Source organism: Scyliorhinus torazame, chromosome 10 (genome assembly GCF_047496885.1).
Source record: "Scyliorhinus torazame isolate Kashiwa2021f chromosome 10, sScyTor2.1, whole genome shotgun sequence".
NCBI lineage: Eukaryota > Metazoa > Chordata > Chondrichthyes > Carcharhiniformes > Scyliorhinidae > Scyliorhinus > Scyliorhinus torazame.
Window position 1 is genome coordinate 41,202,277 of NC_092716.1, and position 21,656 is coordinate 41,223,932.

The 21,656-nt window shown below is 45.8% G+C and overlaps 1 protein-coding gene across 4 annotated transcripts in view; it reads right to left on the reverse strand.

Moving 5' to 3' along the window:
- Window positions 1-21,656, reverse strand: part of LOC140430486 (polycystin-1-like protein 2) — a 151,494-nt gene that overhangs the window by 59,298 nt on the left and 70,540 nt on the right. For all 4 annotated transcript variants that reach the window (XM_072517981.1, XM_072517983.1, XM_072517980.1 and 1 more), the window contains 5 exons: window positions 21,276-21,422; window positions 19,350-19,546; window positions 12,909-13,114; window positions 1,631-1,799; window positions 162-372 (listed from right to left, as the gene is read on the reverse strand). In XM_072517981.1, coding sequence (XP_072374082.1) covers window positions 162-372; window positions 1,631-1,799; window positions 12,909-13,114; window positions 19,350-19,546; window positions 21,276-21,422 — 930 coding nt within the window. The remainder of the gene's footprint in view (window positions 1-161; window positions 373-1,630; window positions 1,800-12,908; window positions 13,115-19,349; window positions 19,547-21,275; window positions 21,423-21,656) is intronic.

Consider the following 21,656-nt stretch of genomic DNA (forward strand, 5'->3'; position numbering starts at 1 on the left):
GTCTCCCTGGCCAGCGGAGGCCCCAAGTGGTCAGGATTTGGGAACTCCAGCTGCACACCCTGGCACTGCAGCTGCCATGCGGCTACCTAGACATGTTTTCGATTGTGAGCACCGCCATCACGGACTGCCAAGCTTTACATTACCTCTCTGCCAATAAATACCTTTCATAAGTTGTATCCTTGATCTGAGGGACGCTTTGCAGGGAACGCATCATTTTCTGCACCTGATCAACAGCATGTATTTGACTGTAAGGGTTCTGGAATTTGCTTGCACCCATTAGATTTAAATTTTCCTTCACTTGTTCCAGTAACGTGTACAGGCAGCACTGTTGCTTTTCAAGTCTCTGATTCCTCAAATCAGTCATGGGATTTTCTGAAAGAATAAATATAAAACCCATTTTTTTTGTTCTATGAGCTATTTTGATCGGACATTGACGTTGACTAAATGCTGTCTATTCAGGCACCTTTGAGCCAGGCATTCAATATTGTGTATTTTTGAACTTCAATATTAATGGAGTATTAATGGAGCAACAATTTGCCTTTCTACCCCCAGGAAACTTTGAAAAGTCTCTTTTTTTCAGGAATACTCAGGTTCTTTACTACCAAATGACTATTTCAAATAATTTCAACTTGAAATCATTCCCCCTTTAGTGGCAATGCCAAAATTAACACATTGGGCAAGTGGTCTGTAATTTCCCGCAGTAGATTGATCACTTAGTTTTATATAAGCCAAATAACTGCAAGGTTAAGTGATTGGTAACTTCACAATGGTGTGTGGCTGCACGTTAGCACAGTGGTTAGCACTGTGACTTCACAGCGCCAGGGTTCCGGGTTCAATTCCCAGCTTGGGTCACTGTCTGTGTGGAGTCTGCGCGTTCTCCCCATGTCTGCGTGGGTTTCCTCCTGGTGCTCCGGTTTCTTCCCACAAGACGTGCTGTTAGGTAATTTGGACATTCTCCCTCTGTGTACCCAAACAGGCGCCGGAATGTGGCGACGAGGGGCTTTTCAGCAGTAACTTCATTGCAGTGTTAATGTAAGCCGACTTGTGACAATAGAGTTTATTTAATTAATTTATGTGGGATTAATTATCCTCGGGCCAGTCAGCAATAAGAGGTGAAAAGAAAAACCAGGAAAGGTTAAAGAATCTGAAGTACAAACAGCAAATCCTGGTTTGCTCAGCACCTGAAGGAATTGATCTAGGTTTGAGCCAGACCCCCATCCCCCCCCCAATCCCCAGAATTGACCGGCATGCTTTATGTTTCCAATATGTTCTATTTTTATCTGTTTAGCAGCTACCACATATTGCCAGATCAAGAGGAACATATGCTGTTTCATCAGCAGGAAAACAATGACAATCATTATAAAACTTCTGAAAAATGAATTGGCAAGATCAAAGAGAATATCTGTGTCATCACAGGCAAACTGCTGTGTGAAATTCAATTCTGATAAACCCGTCTCTATTCAGCCGCTTTGAAATTCAGGCAAACCTGCATTGATTTTCAGATGAGCTTAGCTGGTCATTATTCTGAAGTAACATCCTAACATATCCAATTAGAATATCAAACAGTCCTATGTACAAAGTACATAAATATCAGCGAGATAATGTTTTTAAAAGAAGTGTCCATATTTACCGGTTGCATCTCCATTCTCACTCATATTGGGTTGCTCCATAATAATATGAAGAATATTGGCCAGTAGAACCAAGAGTTGATTAATATCATTGGCATTATTGACCGCTTCTTCTAATGTAGATACATCCATTCGTGTCTGGGAAATACAGCTGGTGACCCTCTTGATATCCTGGATGTAAAATACGGAACAAAGGATCATTTGGTGGAACATGTGCAATATTTTAATGGAGATTTCCATTCTGTGCTTCAGCGTAGACAATCGCCTGGGTGTGGTGAAGGCAGAAAATCAGTCAGGGGTGTTCCCATGCTCCTGATAACATCAGGCCTGACTTTGTGCCCATTCAGTTAAACGGGTCGAAAACCAAGTAAACTCTGTGATTGAAACAGGATTCTCTCCAGCCACCGTCCTCTATGGATTCTATGCAGCCAGTTCTCCAGGTCCAAGCACAAAATAAGTATAATGTCTCCTCATAGGAAACTTTGAATGGCGTTGACACTCACATCATTGAGTGGTTCTGTTCCAGGTGCAGTTGAAGAGCTAAGAATATGTCAGAATTCTAGACAAAAAGCTTGATAATGACAAAAAAGAAAACTGCGCAAACTGGATTTTAATAATAGATAGGCAGACTATTACAATAATGGTGGCAGGCACATGTGTTTGCACAGTTCCATGCTGAGGCATCAGGCAAAATCTGAGCTGGAGCATATAAAGCTGCAGCTCACAGAATATTTCAATGTCATTTGACTTTTCCAGCTATTTTATCTAACATCTTCCAAATATATGTTATATTAACGTACTGAGAAATCTGATCAAATTGGTCAATAAAGCAAACAAAACTGCAGTTCAGAGTCTGAATAATTAGATGCAGGGGCTAGATTTTGCTGTTGGAGGTGGGAATTTGGGGGGTGGATACGATTCCAGTTAGCAAACCCACTCCCAATTTGAAAGGGCTTCTTTTTTTCACCAATTCAGTAAGTTAATTGCCTAAGACAGCAGGAGATTCACAATGAAACATGGTGGGTGGGAGAAGGGGGCTGGGTTCTCCAGGGCCGCTAATCAGCAGCGGGGCCTGGTGAATCGGGCGGGAGGCCAAAAATGTGTTTCACTCCGGGCATTAAACCTGGCGCGAGTCTTCCGGCCCGTCCAGCCAGCCCCGGCAACGTTCCCGCCCAGACCCGGTGGGACTATGCAAACACCTCGGGCTGGATTCTCCGATCGGCAATGGCAAAATCGCGTTCGGCGATCGGCCGGAGAATCAAAGTTCCCGACCAAATCGCGATGCTCCGCCCTCCAAAGCGACGTACTCGGAGAGTACACTGCACGCCATATCGACGGCCTCAGGACATTGCCCCCCCCCATTGCTCCGCCCCTGACCTGCCAGGTTCTCAACGGCATCGGTCGCGTCTGGTCCAATCCGTCGGGAACTCGGCATGGCTGCTGCGGACTCAGTCCCGCGCCACCACAGTCAGAGGAGGACCAAACTGCGGCAGGGGGGACTTTATTAGGGGCTTGGGGGCACTGTGGGGGTTGGTCCGGGGCGTGACAGCCGGCCAAAGTGGGGGCATTATTTTGCAGGCCGGGTCCACGGGCAGCCTCCGCCATGTAGCACTCCGCGGCCGCTGCAGGCTGCCGCCGTGCGTGGCCACGGACACAGCAAGCCTCCAGGCCGTATCGGCAGCTAGAGCCGGGTGCTCTAAGCTCCTCGGCTGCTAGCCCCCAGCCAAACGGAGGATCGATGGCCGTTTTACACCATTTTTTCTGACGTAAATCCGAGAATCCAGCCCCTCATTAAACCTGATTTAAATCTCATTATTGGGCAGGAAGCCCGATTCACCAGCTTCCTAGAAATCTCGATTCACCAGCTTCCTAGAAATCTCCAGCCCCCCTCTCCCCCCCGCCCCCCCCCCCCCCCCCCCCCCCCCCCGCCCCCGCCCCGGGGTGAATTGATGCATGTCCCAAGAACCGGGAACCTGGTGGATAGCTGTCCGAGTGTGGCAAGGGGGTGAGTGCCCTCCCTGTTGCCTCCTTGGAGAGAAGGATTGGAGAATCTTCTAAGTTCATACATGTTTTGTCCTATGGAAACATGACAGTAGTAAATTGATCAAGGTTAAAAGGGCTAGCTAGAATTCAATTCCAGAACATGCTGACCGATTAAATAATACCCCATCATAAAATACAATTAGACTCATGCCTGGGAGAGCTTACCAAGATTCTAATTATGACCATCCATATATTCCTCACATTACCTGGACACTTGGCCAAACGAGTACAAAAGATCAACACCCACATTTGTCATATTTATGCAGTAAAGCAACAAATACAGCTAGATTAGATATATATTTCACGAAAAATCAGTATAAATATCTTCTTCCTCAAGGTGAGGACTGTAGAATTTTGATAATCTACTAATTGATTTTCATAATAACTTAATTGCAGTGTTAATGGAAGCCAACTTGTGACACTAATAAAGATCATTATTATTATTTAGGATTTTATATTCTTTGGGACTAATGTTTTGGGATATCACACTAGCCATATTTTAAATAGACGAGGTTAGGTTCTTGCCTGCTCAGAGAGCAAGGAATTAAACAGTTAAAGACTGTCCTGCTAGCGAGTGCAGATGTGAGTATCACCATGAGAGACATCACTTCACCCTGGTACTAACAGCTTCTAGGACATGCATGACTTGTCTCCATGTTTTTGAAAACAACTTGAGAAGGCCAACTATCCATAGGTTGTGTTAACGGAATGTCATTTGTATCTCTAATTCATGGAACATTGGATACAAGGATTGAACACAGGTTTTTCAGTTACTGATTATGTGACTTGAGCTATGGAGGTGGGGATAAAGCTAGTGCCTTACCTTCTAACCAGTTGAAATGGTTAATGCAAGACTTGTCCAAATATGGCACAAGGGGTCCCATAATTAGGGATAAATATTGAAGCTTCCGAGACATGGCGGGCACAGCACCGTCATAGCTTCTATCATAATAATAATCTTTATTATCACAAGTAGGCTAACATTAACACTGCAATGAAGTTACTGTGAAAAGCTCCTAGTCGCCACATTCCAGCATCTGTTCGGGTACACGGAGGGAGAATTCAGAATGTCCAAATTACCTGACAGCAAATCTTTCGGGACTTGTGGGAGAAAACCGGAGGAAACCCAACCCAGACAAGGAGAGAACGTGCAGACTCCGCACAGACAGTCACCCAAGCCGGGAATCGAACCTGGGACCCTGGCGCTGTGAAGCAACAATGCTAACCACTGTGCTACCGTGCTGTCCCTAGGGTGATACTCGACTCAGGGTCAGATAATGAACTATGGTGGACAACTTAGACAGAGCAGAAAGGTTTCAACTGAGCTATCAGCATTCAAAGGATTGTGGCATTTTCATTATTATATAAGAAAGGGTGGGTAGAGGATTCACAATAAGGATTCGAATATGTTTGTTATCATTAAGTTTCAGAATGGATGTGGCGGACTCAAGTCTCTTTTTGGAAGGTCAACCAGGTTCACCATTGTTCTCTGTTCACTCTTACGTAAATTGTAATTGTTTCAATGGGATCACTTGAACTCCCTACTGTAGTTCCCAAACATTAGGTTTTCAGCAGATTGCTGGAGAATGAGTGTATATATTTTATTAAGTAAACAACAATGTGCCTTATGTTGCTATCTTAGGTGTATCATTCGATGACCTTGAGTTTCAGAACGATAGAGAGCGAGCCTCCGTGACATTGTGAAAATGGCAAATCCGGAAGTCCCACCTCTGAACACAGCTTCTACAATTTTCATGGGGGGGATAGGGGTGGGGCAGGATTTGTGTATGTGTTTCACCAGAGGCAGCTGTCCATTTAAACAAGCAGTTGCCTCTGGTCATGACTGATTTTCTTTAACCAGGAGTGGGAAACATGACGTTATGCAGATTCGACTAGGGACATAGAAACATAGAATTTACAGTGCAGAAGGAGGCCATTCAGCCCATTGAGTCTGCACCGGCTCTTGGAAAGAGCACCCCACCCAAGGTCAACACCTCCACCCTATCCCCATAACCCAGTAACCCCACCCAACACTAAGGGCAATTTTGGACACTAAGGGCAATTTAGCATGGCCAATCCACCTAACCTGCACATCTTTGGACTGTGGGAGGAAACCGGAGCACCCGGACGAAACCCACGCACACACGGGGAGGATGTGCAGACTCCGCACAGACAGTGACCCAAGCCGGAATCGAACCTGGGACCCTGGAGCTGTGAAGCAATTGTGCTATCCACAATGCTACCGTGCTGCCCACATTTTGCAGAGTCCTTTAGAGAGGTGGGAACCCTTTTGAAGAGGTATATGGATCCATGACACCATTGGGGGAGGTCAGGTGCCCTTTGGGAAAGGCAAGGTGCCCTTTCTGATTGTTAAAAGTGCACATGAATGTGCACCAAAATGCATAAGCTCATTGGGACTGTCAAGAGAGCTATCAAAAGGAACTGTCAAAAGGATCTGTCAAAACCAACATTCAAAAGCAACTGTCAAGCTGTCAAGGCAATTAAAATTCCTACTCTTTAAATCTTTCAAGTGAAGTGTAAAAAAATGAATTGCTTGCTATTTCACTCTCTTGCTTTTTCACTCTGTCTCGTTTATATTGTCATGTGGGAGTACCTTTAAGAAATGGATGTTTAAGCAATGTATCTTTAAGAAATGGAGCTGATCATATTACTGAAGTGATATCAGAGGGTGGGGGGGAGCTGAGCTCACTACTGCTTTTTGAGTTTCAGTTTGAGAATGCAGCTGGGAGTGTCTGTGTGTTTTGCTGTGAGCTGCTTGAAGAAACACAGAGCTGGCATGTTGATTTCTGCAATCCAAAGACTATAAATATATTGAATGTAACCTAATGTGCTCCAATTTGTGAAGGTTTGAAGTCTTTTGGATGTTTAAAGGAACAGTTTTAAGGATTATTTAGTGTTGTAGTCTTTTGGGGTTATCTTTGAAGTAATGGGTGTTAAGCTATTCAATGTTTGTTTTTAAAAGGTTAACTTGAGTTCATAGAATAAACATTGTTTTGTTTTTAAAACCACTTGTCCATTTCTGCTGTATCACACCTGGAGAGTACGCCGTGTGCTTCCCACACCACAACCTATTAACAGTTGTGGGTCGGTTGAACTCCATGAAACATTTTGGGGTTCTGTAAAACCGGAACCATAAAAATTGGGGGCTTGAGAGGGATAAAAGTCTATCGATTGGATTGGCTTAACAAACTTAAAGACAGTGAGGGGTGAGCATATTGTGGTTGCTTTTAAGGTGTGGTATTTTAGTTTAAGTGGGGAGTGTGTTGTGGACAATGGCTCTTTCAGAGGCTCAGGAGTTTTTGGGGGTGGACACAGTAACACGCAATACCTTACGGACAGAGACTAAAAGCAGACTTTTAGATTTGGCAAAAGCGTTGCAGTTAACATTGCCTGGCAAAATGCGAAAAGTTGGGGTACTTACCACGGTAGCTGAGCATTTAAATTTGCCTGAGATGCATTCTGACTCATTAGAAATGGCAAAGCAACAGTTGCAGATTAAGCAATTTGAACATGAAAAAGAATTAAAGCAGCTTGAATATGCAATGAGAGAAAAAGCAAAGGAGAGAGAAGAAAGAAAGAGATAGAGAGGAAAGGGAAAAAGAGAGAGAGTTTGAACTTCATAAATTGGCGATGAAACATGAAAATCAGTTAAAATTGGCAGACGTAAAGGGAAACGTACAGTTGGATGAGATTGATGAGGATAGTGAGACAGAGCGTCATAGGCGATGACGTGGTGGGAATCTACTTAAATATGTCCAAGCATTGCCAAGGTTTGTTGAGAAGGAGGTAGAAGCCTTTTTCATTTCATCCGAGAAGGTAGCTAAACAAATGAAATGGCCACAGGACATGTGGGTATTACTGATTCAAACAAAGCTGGTAGATAGAGCTAGTGAAGTGTTTGCATCACTACCGGAGGAGGTATCTGGAACGTATGAGGACGTGAAAAAAATCCATCTTAGGTGCATATGAGCTAGTGCCTGAAGCTTACAGCCAAAGGTTTCGAAATTGAAGGAAAGAATTTGGTCAAACATACATGGAGTTTGAAAGGCTCAAACAGAGTAATTTTGATAGGTGGATAAGGGCTTTGAAAATAGACCAAACGTATGAAGCTCCTGATGTAGTGAGAACTCATGTGGAAAGCAGAGGGTTCAAACTGCGAGATTAGCAGCAGAAATGGCAGGTGATTATGAATTAGTTCATAAGTCAAGATTTGGTTTCCGACATCAGTTTCAGCCGGTGAGGGATAGAAACTGGGGACCTGAGAAATACTCAAGTGGTAAAGGTAAAGGTGATCTGATTGGAGATAATAAAGAGAGTGTACCTCAGATTAAAAAAGAAATCCAGGAGGGTGGAAGAGAAATGAAAAGTTTCAAATGTTTTCACTGTAACAAACTAGGCCATGTAAAGTCACAGTGTTGGTGGTTGAAGAAAAGCACTGGGAAGGCTGATGTGGTAAAACAGGATAAGACAGTGGGGTTTGTTAGAGTGGTAAAGGAAAGCCCAAGGGAAGCGAAGGAGGTGCAAACGATTGTACAGCCTGTTCAAGAAGTAATTGATAAGAATTAATCTTATCAATTGTCAGATGTCTTTAAAGAATTTACTTGTGTGGGTAAAGTTTACTCATGTGTATCAGGAGGAGCAGGTAAAGAAGTCACAATTTTAAGACATAAAGGAGCTAGTCAATCTTTAATGGTAAGAGATGAGGAATTATGTAGTTTGGGAAGAAAGTTGCCAGAAAAGGTGCTAATATGTGGAATTCAGGGTGAGAGGAGTAGCGTTCCATTATATAAGGTAAGGTTGGAAAGTCCAGTGAAGAGTGGTGAAGTGATAGTAGGAGTAATAGAGAAACTATCTTGTCCAGGAATACAGTTTATCTTGGGTAATGATATCGCTGGATCGCAGGTGGGAGTGATGCCTACTGTGGTTGACAAGCCAGAGGAAAATCAGACAACTGAAGTGTTAAAGGACGAATATCCTGGGATTTTTCTGGATTGTGTAGTAACAAGGTCGCAAAGTCACAGGCTAAGACAAGAGGAGAAATCAAAGAGTGACGATGAAGTGGAAGTGCAATTATCAGAAACGATTTTTGATCAGATGGTTGAAAAAGAACAAGAACAGGTGGAGGATGAGGCAGATATTTTTAGTTCAGGAAAATTGGCGGAGTTACAACAGAAAGATGTGGAAATAAAACGGATATATCAGAAAGCATATACTGAAGAGGAATCTGAGAGTATACCAGAGCGTTATTACCGTAAAAGTGATATCTTGATGAGAAAATGGAGACCTGGACATATGCAGGCGGATGAAAAGTGGGCAGAAGTTCATCAAGTAGTATTGCCAGTAGGGTATAGAAAGGAGGTGTTGCAAGTGGCACGTGAGGTACCAGTGGGAGGTCATTTGGGGATAAGGAAAACTCAAGATAAAATCCAGAAACATTTTTATTGGCCTGAACTACATAGAGATGTAGTTAAATTTTGTCAATCATGTCACATATGTCAAGTGATAGGGAAACCTCAAGCAGTGATAAAACCAGTGCCCTTAATACCCATTCCAGCATTTGAAGAACCTTTTACAAGGGTCCTAATTGATTGTGTAGGACAGCTTCCTAAAACAAAAAGTGGGAATCAATATCTTTTGACTAGAATGGATGTGTCTATTAGGTTTCCAGAGGCCATTCCAGTACGTAATATTACAGCTAAAAAGATTATGGAGGAGTTACTTAAATTCTTTACTAGATATGGACTACCCACCAAAATTCAATCGGATCAAGGATCAAATTTTACCTCAAAGTTATTCAAAGTTTTTTTAAAAATATATATTTATTAAAGTTTTTTAACACAATTTTTCTCCCTTACAAACAATAACCCCGCCCCCTCGTAACAAAAAAAAAAGAGAAATCGCGCAGAGCAAGATATATACATGGCAAAATGATATATTTACACAGCTTTGTACACTGGCCCTCACCCGTACGTGCCAATTTCCCCAACCCTTCATGTTATCTCTTGCTCATCCACCCTCCCAGGCAGTCCCTCCTTTCCCTCCCCTCCCCCCCTCCCAGGACGTCCCCTCCACCCGCCCCCCACCCAAGGTTGCTGCTGCTGCTGACCGACCTTCCTCTAACGCTCCGCGAGATAGTCTAGGAACGGTTGCCACCGCCTGGAGAACCCCTGCGCAGACCCTCTCAAGGCGAACTTAATCCTCTCCAACTTTACGAACCCAGCCATATCATTTATCCAGGCCTCCAGGCGGGGGGGCTTCGCCTCCTTCCACATTAGCAAGATCCTTCGCCGGGCTACTAGGGACGCAAAGGCCAGAATGCCGGCCTCTTTCGCCTCCTGCACTCCCGGTTCGTCCACTACTCCAAATATAGCTAGCCCCCAGCTTGGCTTGACCCGGACTTTCACCACCTGAGATATTGCTCCCGCCACTCCTCTCCAGAACCCCTCCAGTGCCGGGCATGACCAAAGCATATGGACATGGTTCGCCGGGCTCCCTGAGCACCTTCCACATCTGTCCTCTACCCCAAAGAACCTACTCAACCTCGCCCCGTCAAGTGCGCTCTGTGGACCACCTTAAATTGTATCAGGCTGAGCCTGGCACACAAGGAGGAGGAATTAACCCTACCTAGGGCAACAGCCCACAGACCTTCCTCGATCTCCTCCCCCAGCTCCTCCTCCCATTTACCCTTCAACTCTTCTACCAGCGCTTCCCCCTCTTCTTTCAACTCCTGGTGTATTTCCGACACCTTGCCCTCCCCGACCCATACACCCGAGATCACCCTGTCTTGAAGTTCTTGTGCCGGGAGCAACGGGAATTCCCTCACCTGTCGTCTCACAAAAGCCCTCACCTGCATATATCTAAAGGCCCGGGGGTAACTCGAACTTCTCTTCCAGTGCCCCTAGGCTCGCAAACGTCCCGTCGATGAACAGGTCCCACATTCTTCCAATCCCCGCCCGATGCCAGCTCTGGAACCCCCCGTCCATCTTCCCCGGGACAAACCGGTGGTTACCCCTGATTGGGGACCACACCGATGCTCCCATTGCACCCGGTGCCGTCTCCTCTGGCCCCAGATCCTTAGCGTTGCCGCCACCACCGGGCTCGTGGTATACTTTGTCGCCGAGAGCGGCAGCGGTGCCGTCACCAATGCCCCCAGGCTCGTTCCTTTACAGGACGCCATCTCCATCCTCTTCCATGCCGCCCCCTCTCCCTCCATAACCCACTTGCGGATCATCGCCACATTTGCTGCCCAGTAGTAGCTCCCCAGGTTTGGCAGCGCCAACCCTCCTCGGTCCCTACTGCGTTCCAGGAGCCCTCTCCTTACTCTCGGGGTCTTATTCACCCACACAAACCCCATAATACTCCTGCCTACTCTCTTTAAAAAGGCCTTAGTGATCACGATGGGAAGGCACTGAAACACAAACAGAAACCTCGGAAGGATCACCATTTTGACCAACTGCACTCTACCCGCCAGCGAGAGCGGTAACATGTCCCATCTTTTGAAATCCTCCTCCATTTGCTCCACCAACCTCGTCAGATTCAGTTTATGTAGGGTCCCCCAACTCCTGGCTATCTGGATCCCCAGATACCGAAAGCTCCCCTCCGCCCTCCTCAGCGGTAGGTCCCCTATCCCTCTTTCTTGGTCCCCCGCCTGTAATACAAAGAGCTCACTCTTCCCTACATTGAGCTTCTAGCCCGAAAACTCCCCAAACTCCCTTAGAGTCTGCATGACCTCCACCATCCCCTCCATTGGATCCACCACGTACAACAACAGGTCATCCGCATATAGCGACACCCGATGCTCTTCTCCCCCTCGAACCACCCCCCTCCATTTATTAGACTCCCTCAATGACATGGCCAATGGTTCAATCGCCAATGCGAACAACAGGGGGGATAGGGGTCACCCCTGCCTCGTCCCTCGGTACAGTCGAAAGTACTCCGACCTCCGCCGGTTCGTCACTAAAAACCACTTGTCCATTTCTGCTGTATCACACCTGGAGAGTACGCCGTGTGCTTCCCACCCCACAATCTATTAAAAGTTGTGGATCGCTTGAACTCCATGAAACACTTTGGGGTTCTGTAAACCCGGATCCATAAAAATATAAGCCTAAGGGTTACCATTACTGGAATGGTGCTGTATGGCTAATTTCACAACTTTCCATTATTGCAGTAGGGTGCCTGCTAGTTCACAGTTTAATTGACAGCTACAAGTGGCTATGGACCTTTGCAAGTAGGACTATGGATTTCAATGGTTTTACAACGGATTAAGCACTTGAATGAAGTGTTTGTTTTTAATTGAGATTATGTAATTGAAGCATAGTAAATGTGGTGAATGAGTTTTTATGACTTAGAGTTGTTTTTAATTAAGTCTTCAATAGACTCTAAAACTTTGTTTCTTCTCAGCATGGGCCCCGAGGCCTGCCAATGATGGATACTGGGTGAGTTGTTATGGAGGGTGCAAGGGAAAAGAATGATAGGTGGGGGACATGCGTTGGCATAAGTTGGCACTAAGTTAGGATAGAGGCTATTAAAGGGCCATGTGGATGGGTGGAATGCAAAGGTTGGCATGGAGGATGTGATGGGCCATGGGGGGATGGGTAGAGGTAAAAAGTTAGCATGGAAGGTATGAGGGAGTAAGGGAGATAATGAAGGAATGACAAGGAAAATGTTGGAATGGATGGACCTCGGGGTAGGAGGGAGGGACCAGGGGGCATGATGTGTTATGGGGTGGCATGGGTGAGTCATAGGGGTGAGTGGGGGGCATGGAGTGGCATGGGTTGGCAGGGATGGGGCTTGGGGAGTGTGTGATAGGGGTGAGGAGATGTGAGGGATGAGTTTGTCAGAGCATGAGGCAGGCTTTGCACACATCCGCACACACGCACTCATTCCGGCGGCGTCCAGCCCACGTCCCATAATATTCAGCAACCCTGGAACAAGCGTCTGACCTTCCAGAGCACTTTCTCTTGGGTCAGGTTTGCGGAGCCGGGAACTATCCCAACTCCATATTCCCGACCTGGGAGTGAAAAATCAAGTATATGTTAGAATCCATAGATTCTCTACAGTGAGATTCATAATGTTACAATTACAATTAGTCTGCAATTGATGTATCAAATACACATTCATGATTTTACACTCTCTATCAAACTTATACATTTGAGACCATGCTTTATTTAACAGTACAATATCTTTTCTCCAGGAAGGAGGAAGGCAAATGCTGACCTGCAGTAGAGACTCTGGAGTAAGAGGGGGGGTGTGGGAGCTGGTGGACGGAGGTCTCGGAACTCTTCTATAATCCAATGTCTTTGTGTTATTTGGTCTGTTACGAACGGACCTGAATATCTGTACAATTCCCAGATTGATGGGAAACATGATTAACGCACTCTCGACCCCAACCATCATCTCTTGGAAGAAGGAACTGAAATCTCCTGGAGCAATGCATAAATTAAATCAGTTCACAGGAATAAATTCTACTGTTGGAATCTGTATCAATAAATAAATAAAGCCCTAATTTTTCAAAATCCCAACAGGAATATTATCTTGCAGTCGATTAAAAGCACCCTCCCCCCCTCCCTTTTGCCAGATGAGACACATATTTCCCCCATTTTGTTGGAAAGTTCCTCCTGTGGTAGTTTTCTTTATTTTTTTAATGTTCTTTGTTGTGGCCGCAAAAGAGAAAGAATCAGAGTGGCATAAATCAAGTTTGTATAACAGAGGTTTATTTACAAGATGCTGCTCAAACAGGGTACAATGGTGAACTCCACAAACGCTCCGAAGCTACCATTGTGTAACACGTGACATTGCACCAGCCAAAGGTGTTACTCTGATATATAACACCCCTCCTTCTTTACTCCTTTAGTATCCCGGCATTTTTACTTATTCAATGGCTGCTGTAATCCCACCTAATCACTATCCCTGTAATCCGACCTAATCTTTTGGGCACTAAGGGGCAATTTAGCATGGCCAATCCACCTAACCTGCACATCATTGGACTGTGGGAGGAAACCAGAGCACACAGAGGTAACCCACGCAGACATGGAGAGAAAGTGCAGACTCCGCACAGACAGTCACCCGAGGCCAGAATTATACACGGGTCCACGGTACTGTGAGGCACCAGTGCTAACCACTGTGTCACCGTGCTGCCCTTTGTGTCCTTCGACTGGTCTCGCATAATCGGCATGGATTCTTTGCCATGGCCTGGTTGGCCACTCCCATGGATGCAAAGATTGTAGTGGAGGTACATTTCTCAACGCAGTATAGAATTGGCAGAACCTCACCTTCTCCTCTATTTGAGCATCCAACCCAGGCCACCAGAAATATCTTCTCACCAACACCTTCATTCTAACTATACCAGTGTCATAATATACATCTATGTATAGAACGGAGTGCAGACTGGCAGTGATTGACACACAGGATGACCAGTAAGCACACAGAACAGAGCAGCCAATCACCAGAGAGGACACGACCACGATAAAGCCAGAGGGCACCAGTTCTCCCGCTCTCTCGGGACCCAGCCTCTGAGACAGTCAGAGCTTGTGAGCTAGCCAGTGCCTACACCATGTGGTAGCTAAGTTAGTCTGGTCAGGCTAGTGTCAGGTCTCCAGTCAAGTCAGCATAGTGTCGACCCACAGTTGAACATGTATAATAGTTTGGATGTTGAATAAAATCGTGTTGCATTTTATCAAGTGTTGGAGGTCTGTCTCTCACTACACTGCATCAAGTGCAGTTCACCTCGACCCAGCCTACCCAACACATCAACCAGGATGGCCCTCGTGCAGCTTCAGGATTCTACTCCGTAGACATGGCGGATTGATTACTCGAATACCCCACAACATGCGGCAGGGTGGTCGGTAAATCCCGCCCAATGTATCTGAAATTCCAACTTTCATCACAACCAGCAGCGAGCGAAGGGATCCCCTAATGCAGCTCCAAAATTGTTGCTAAGGGATGATGATATTCAGTTAATAGAATAAACTGGCGGCCAAATAAATAATGGTGGAACCTTCAAATACTGAAAATAAAACTGAGAGCTTCTTTCTCAAGTGGAGCATAGTTGGATTCAGAGGTAGTCAACATCCTGGAAGCAAATGCCATTGGTCGCTCTTTACTTGAAGGCATTATTTTATGCGAGACAACTGCTCCAAGCCCATAGGATGATGCATCGCAAGCAAGCCACAGTTTCAGTTTTGGGTACCAATGACTCCAATTCCTGTAATGGTCCGGGATCCTCCGATCCCGCGCCGGGTCGGAGATTCGCCACTCCTATGCCGGGTCATCGATTCTCCGGTGACCAGAGAATCGGTGGCAACCGCGCCCGCGGGGTTGCCGCCGCGCCAGTCGGGGGCCGTTGAAAGCGGCCCCACCGGCGATTTTCCGCACCTCGACGGGCCAAGTGCCCGCCAAGTTCGGCCACGTCCCGCCGGCGTGGGTTACGTATGTTCCTATCCGGCGGAACCTCGGATTTCTGGCTGCAGGGGCCGTCCTGGTGGGGGGGCGGGGGGATCCGACTCCGGGGGGGGTGCCTCCACGGTGGCCAGGCCCATGATCGGGGCCTACCGATTGGTGAGTGGGCTAATTCCGGTGGGGGCCTATGTTCCTCCACGCTGGGTCTCTGTAGGGCTCCGCCATATTGCCCGGGGACCGGCGTGGAGACGGCAACCCACGCGCATGCTCGGACCCGCGCCGGACGTGGCATGCATGTGCGGACCCTAGGAAGGGGTGAATGCCTGGGCCTGGAGGCCCGTTGATGCCGGAGTCACTCGCGCCAATTTTGACGCTGGCGTCAACTCTTGGCTGGGATTTCAAAGAATCCCGGCCAATATTCTTTTGACATCTTTTGTCCAGAGCCAAGCTTGTTTGTTACAAAGCAATGTGTGTAAAGGCTTCAGCCTTTTTGCTGAGTGCAGTACAAACTTTCCATAGTAGTTTAATAATCCTAGAAATGACCTTAGCTGAGTCACGTTCTACGGTCGTGGAGCATCCAGGATGTCCGACATCTTCTTACGTTCTTTGTGAAGACCGTCTCGGTCAATGATGTGTCCAAGATAGTGAATAGAGGTTTTAAGAATTTGCACTTCTCTTTCTTGACCCTGAGATTATGTAGTTGCAGCCTTGCAAGAGTAACTTCTAGGTTCTTTACATCGTTCAAACCTGTAATCAAAATGTCATCCAGGTAGCATTGCACACACAATGTCCCATTCAAGATCTGATCCATAGATTGTTGGAAGAGAGCCGGTGCTGACGTTATGCCGAACAGAAGCCTCAGATACCGAAATAGACCTTTGTGTGTTACTATGGTCAGTAACGGTTGAGACTCACTGGTGACATTCATTTGTAGATAGGCTTGGGAGAGATCAATGTTGCTAACTTTTGGGCCACCTGAGAGACCTGAAAAAAGATCTTTGATAAATGGTAAAGGGTACTGATCAACACATTACACAGGGTTGATAGTCATTTTGAAATCACATATTCGTACTTAACTTAACCATCCTTCTTTAAGACTGGGACAATTGGAGTTGCCCAATCGCTGGTGGTAACAGGCTCAATGGCTCCTGCCTTCTGAAACCGCCCGAGATCTTCTTCCATTTTAGGTCAAATCGAATAGGATATGGTATGTGCTTTCAAACATTTAGGCACGCTGTCTGCCTTTATCTTGAGTTTCACTTGAACCACAATCATGGATCCAAGTGACTCCTTGAATACCTTTACATACTTTCTCAGAAGTGGTTGAAAATCATTTGTTGAATCAACAAGTTGGTTCACGACTGTCCAGTTAAGTTTAGTCTCCCTTAACCAAGATCTCCCAAACAATGCTGGAACATTTCCGTGAACAATGTGAAGAGGTACTCCACTTTCTGCACATTAACTTCCACAGGGACATTAATGAAGCCCTTCAGCAGCATGACCTCCTCGACATATGTCCTCAAGACCACATCAGATAGTTGCAATGGCAGATACTTCAAGGTCTGACAGTATATCGAATCAGGTGTAAGTGATACTGCAGCGTCCATATCTACTTCCATCTTAATAATGCCCCCATTCAATTTCGGATAGACCCAAGATAATTGCTGCTTTCATTGTACTGCTTGTATTGCGAGAACGCGGAGCTTAAATTCCTTACGCTGACTTGACACTTTGATACTCGGTGAGTCTTCAGTTGGATCACTTAACTGGTAAACTCACCCTGTAAACTTTGCAGTATTTTTCTTGTTACACTTCTTTTGTGCTGATGAAGGTGGGCATGACCAACATGCCATGGCAATGTGACCAACTGTACCACACTTTTTGCATTTTTTCTCCTTGCTCCAACAATCTCCAGTCATATGTCTCACTTGGTTGCAGCGATGACATGGTAGGTTCTTGCTGGACCAATTTCTCACAGACTCCATCTCATGGTCTTTAGCCCAAACTCCAATTAGCGAAGCTTCTCTCACAGAAAGTTCCATAGACGTTGCCATTTCTATAGCAGATTTTAGGGTTAATGCATCTTCAGTCAATTATTTCCTTTAGACGGTTCCTCATCATTGTATTTGTTTACTGGCTATATCTACCGTACTCATGTGATCTTCCTCAATTTTGGATGGCAGCAGAAAAACAGTCCAGTAAATCACGGTTAGGTCACAAAGAACCAAACTTATCAATTAAGCGAGCCATATTCCACAGTGAACATGGCTTTTAACCCCATACACACCATGACAGAAAGATAGCTCAATAACTTGAATCATCATAAACCAAATGTGTAATTTTTGTCAGACTTGTCAGTAATCCAGCGATTGGCCGAACGTCACCCTCTCTTGGAGATGCTGAAGACAGGTCTCCTCTGCCGCACAACAAGAATATTGTGTTCGGTTTTGAGAAAGAAAGTCACTGAATGGGTACAGAAGAGATTCCCTAAAATGACACCAGGGATGTGCAGAATATCAATGTGCTCATTCTATATGGCTGACATCGTGGAGCCTTCCCAAAGTCATAAGGTTTAACATGGGACCTCAGTCTTTGAATACATGAGGCATGCGCATTCCTGATATGACCGCAGAAGTGGACATTTTGCTTTATTCTGTTATTACATTTGAACTACTTTTATTCCTCAGAATTCTTCTCCATTAACTTGCACATGTCTAGTTTAACTGCAGTGCTATAACCACACATTTTATGTCACATCCGATGTATTGAGGGATTGACCTGAACAGGAACCCCCTGCAGCTCACTGATTGGTAAGTGGATGACTCTGCGGGTTTTGGAAGCTGCACTAGCCAGCAGGCAACGAGGCCCAATAGTTGTGGGGTGGGGGAAGGTGAGGTGTGTGTTGGTTCGGTGAGCCCAGGGTGGCAGTAACACAGTGGGCAGGATTATCTGGCCTCATCCATGGCGGGACCCGTTGCGAGCCAGAATAGAAATTTTGGCATTCCAGCCAAAACTCCATTCACCCTCAGCGGCCCCGGAAAATCCCAGCTGTGAGCAAGGATGAAGGATGTTGGCCAGTACCTTTATGCAGCCCAGTATTTCTGCTTCTCCAGGGCCCACAGTAAAGAAATCACAAATGATATGGTGGCATCTTTTGAAAGGAACATCCAATTGTTCCTCAGAGTGATAGCTGAGGTCCCATACATACAGATAGGACATCTCTTTTATATTTGTAAAGAGCTTACCATCACAAACATGTGCTCAGAAAGCTCTGTGTATTGAGAACATTAAGAGATCTACCGCCATTGTTGAATCACTAACACAATGTTTAAACCAGATAGGGCATTTAAAATCTGGGCTTGCGCATTCTGCGAATGCCTTGACAATGTGATATTTCCATTGAATTATGGCGAACTTCCTTTAAATGTGAAAAGATCCAATTTGACATTAAGCTTTAGTTATATTTTCGAATTTAGCCTCTCTGGTTTCTAGGTGAATGTTTCATTCAGATGAATGTTTCATTCATAGAATCATAGAACTTACAGTGCAGAAGGAGGCCATTCGCCCTATTGAATCTGCAGCGGCATTAAGTCATAATAAGGGGTGATGCTCGATCAATAACTCCAGAAGCGAGATTGGAAGACAATTGAAGGCTTTATTGGACTAGATGTTTCCCCCAGCAGCGCAGGTACAGAATGCAGCTGCTAGGGAGACACAGGCTCTTATACTCCGCCTTACTGGGCGGAACCAGCAGGCAGGCTTCACCAATGATATTGCTGTCTCAGGTACCTCCCACACCAATGGTCTTACAGCATCAACCTGGGTAACGTAATTCCCCTAATACCGACGGCCACAAGGGGATCAGGGGTTATGGGGAGAAGGCAGGAGAAGAGGGATGAGAAAATATCAGCCATGATTGAATGGCGGAGCAGACTCGATGGGCCGAGTGGCCTAATTCTGCTCCTATGTCTTATGATCTTATAATCAATAATCATATTCAATAATCATAATCAATTCTCAGTATCGTTGTTGGTCTAACAGCATCTGCGGAGAGAGAAGGGAGCTAATGTTTCGAGTCTGGATGACTCTTTGTCAGAGCTTTGTCAGAGCTTTGACAAAGAGTCATCCAGACTCGAACCATTAGCTCCGTTCTCTCTCCACAGATGCTGTCAGACCTGCTGAGATTGTCCAGTAGTTTCTGTTTTTGTTTCAGGTTCCAGCATCCACAGTAATTTGATTTAATCTCAGTATCACTTTTACCCAGTGTGTGCTGAGTTGAATCATCGGATGAGGTGCCCCAGAACATGATGTTGGTCAGCATTGAACCAAGCAGCAGTGAAAAGCAGCAGGAAACCCGTTGAACTCGGGTGAAGAAACTTCTAGGGGGGCGCTCAACCACTGAAAACCAGATATGTCCATCCGTAAGGCTTTCAGCTGTCTTCATGAAAAACAAGTTTCTGGAACATATAAACAACAATAAGTTGATATCGATTTAATTATTTATTGCCCCCAGAGTACAATGTAACTTTATCTAGCCAAGCAAGATTTTTGTTTAATGAGTGCATAAAATTTTATGAGTTAAACTTTTGTGTTTGGAGCACCAGAGTAAGAACTCTAGCATTACAGCATTGCAAAAAAATGTTTTATTGATACACTTAACGACAGTTGGTGCACGCAAAGCCAACAACTTCACACTGCACCGGCATAACTACACTCACGCACATCTTGTAAAATTTGTTCTGAATTAAAACTGGCAACACAAGCTACGTGTATGTCACATTATAATGGGCATACGCAAGGAGGGAGGTCACTTGGGTGCCATCTGCAAACATCAGGTCATCCCGAGACTGCCTGGTAAAACCTCTCTGTTTAATCAAATTGTTTCCTCTTTTCAACAAGGAAAGTGATGAAGGTTTTGTTGTTTGCAAAGATGGCACCTGTCATTTGTTTGATAAAGCTATGAACAACAAACCAGATCTGGTCCATATCCTCACCTTTGGCTTAGAAGGATTCATTTGCCTAAAAGTTTAATTCTGCAGTGATCTTCACAGCTGTGGAGTGAGTTCAGTTGTCTGCACTCCAGATGTGGTGAGATTTAGCAAGTCCATTCGCCGCAGGCGGAAATCCCATTATGGCCGCAAAATCTCACCAATGAGATTTCAGAACGCGATCTTCCCCGTCCCCCACCAGCGATGTGACCAGGTTCACGCTGATATGCATGATTTCAAATACATTTTAATGTCATTAAATGGCTTTATGCCATAGTGTCTGACCATGTTCAGTCCTCGCTGCTACGCACCCCCCCCCCCCCCCCCCCCCCCACACACACACACACGCACCCCACCCCGATGGTGTGATGTCACACCGGCATGAATCACTACTTGTTATCAAAAACAAAAAACAGTCGTGATGACCACACCGGGGATGCAGAGGTACCTGCAGACCCTGGGGTTTAGGGGCTGATGGTGGGCACTACACCTGGCACCCTGGCAGTGTTCCCTGGACCACCTGGGGACACCGAGGTGGGTACTGAGATAGGCTATGAGGTGGGCTCTGCCAAGGGCCATTGTCGGGGGGGGGGGGGGGGGGGGTCACCCTCCTCCATTTGGGGAGGTGGCTTTCCCTTATGTGTGGTGGGCGGGGGTGTTAGGGGCGTGTTGGAGGGGGTGGGTGGAGAGGAGGAGAATGCATCCATATACCGGGGGGGGGGAACGAGCCAAAGCTTCTGCGGGGGGTTCCCTCCATGGTTGTGGGGTTTGGGCAGGAGGTTTTTTTCCAAATCAGGGCGTCCTTAAAGATGGCATCCTGATCTCTATGGAGCCGGTCTTGTCATATTTATCAGGCTCTGTTCGGCCAGCGTGACCCTGCAGCCACGCCCCCAGATTATTTTTTGACAGTGTTAGAAAATCTGGCCAGAAAACTTGGCTGTGTTTCTGGAGTTTTCAGTCAGAACCTGACACATTGCTATTGTTTTGGAAAATTCCATCCCTGACCTATCATTGAGTTAAAAGCATTATGTTGCCCGCTATAAACTCCAAAATGTAATTGTTCTTGTTAATGGTCTTTGCTACTGTTTCGATACATTTTAACAATTAGTTCAGCCACGCAATGAAAGACGAGAGACCAATGAGTTACAGATAATGTGAAGCAGGGAAAAATACTAATTTAATGTATTTTATGTATTACTTGAAACTCTTCAGCTCCACGTCAGAGGCTGTAAGGAAGATTTTGTCTGCCATGTTTTCATCCAAGTCGATTGCCAGCCACGAATTGCAGATGAAGTACCATTGCTGGCCTGTTTCAACATCCAGAATAGTCACACGATTCACAAACCTGCAGATTTAAACAGAGCTGTCAGTCATGAACTGGAGGATGAAGGAGAGAAGAAAACAGTTGTAAAACTGAGGACTACGGAGGCGGCCTAACGGAAATGAAACAGAGTCCTGTGGTGAACGTGTTTAGCCGGGTGTTCCCCAGTGCTCGCAGTGCCAAGAAAGATCCCACTATCTAACGGGACTGCTTTATTTTGGGGCCTCAGCGGGGAATGTCCTGCCGAGGACACACTTA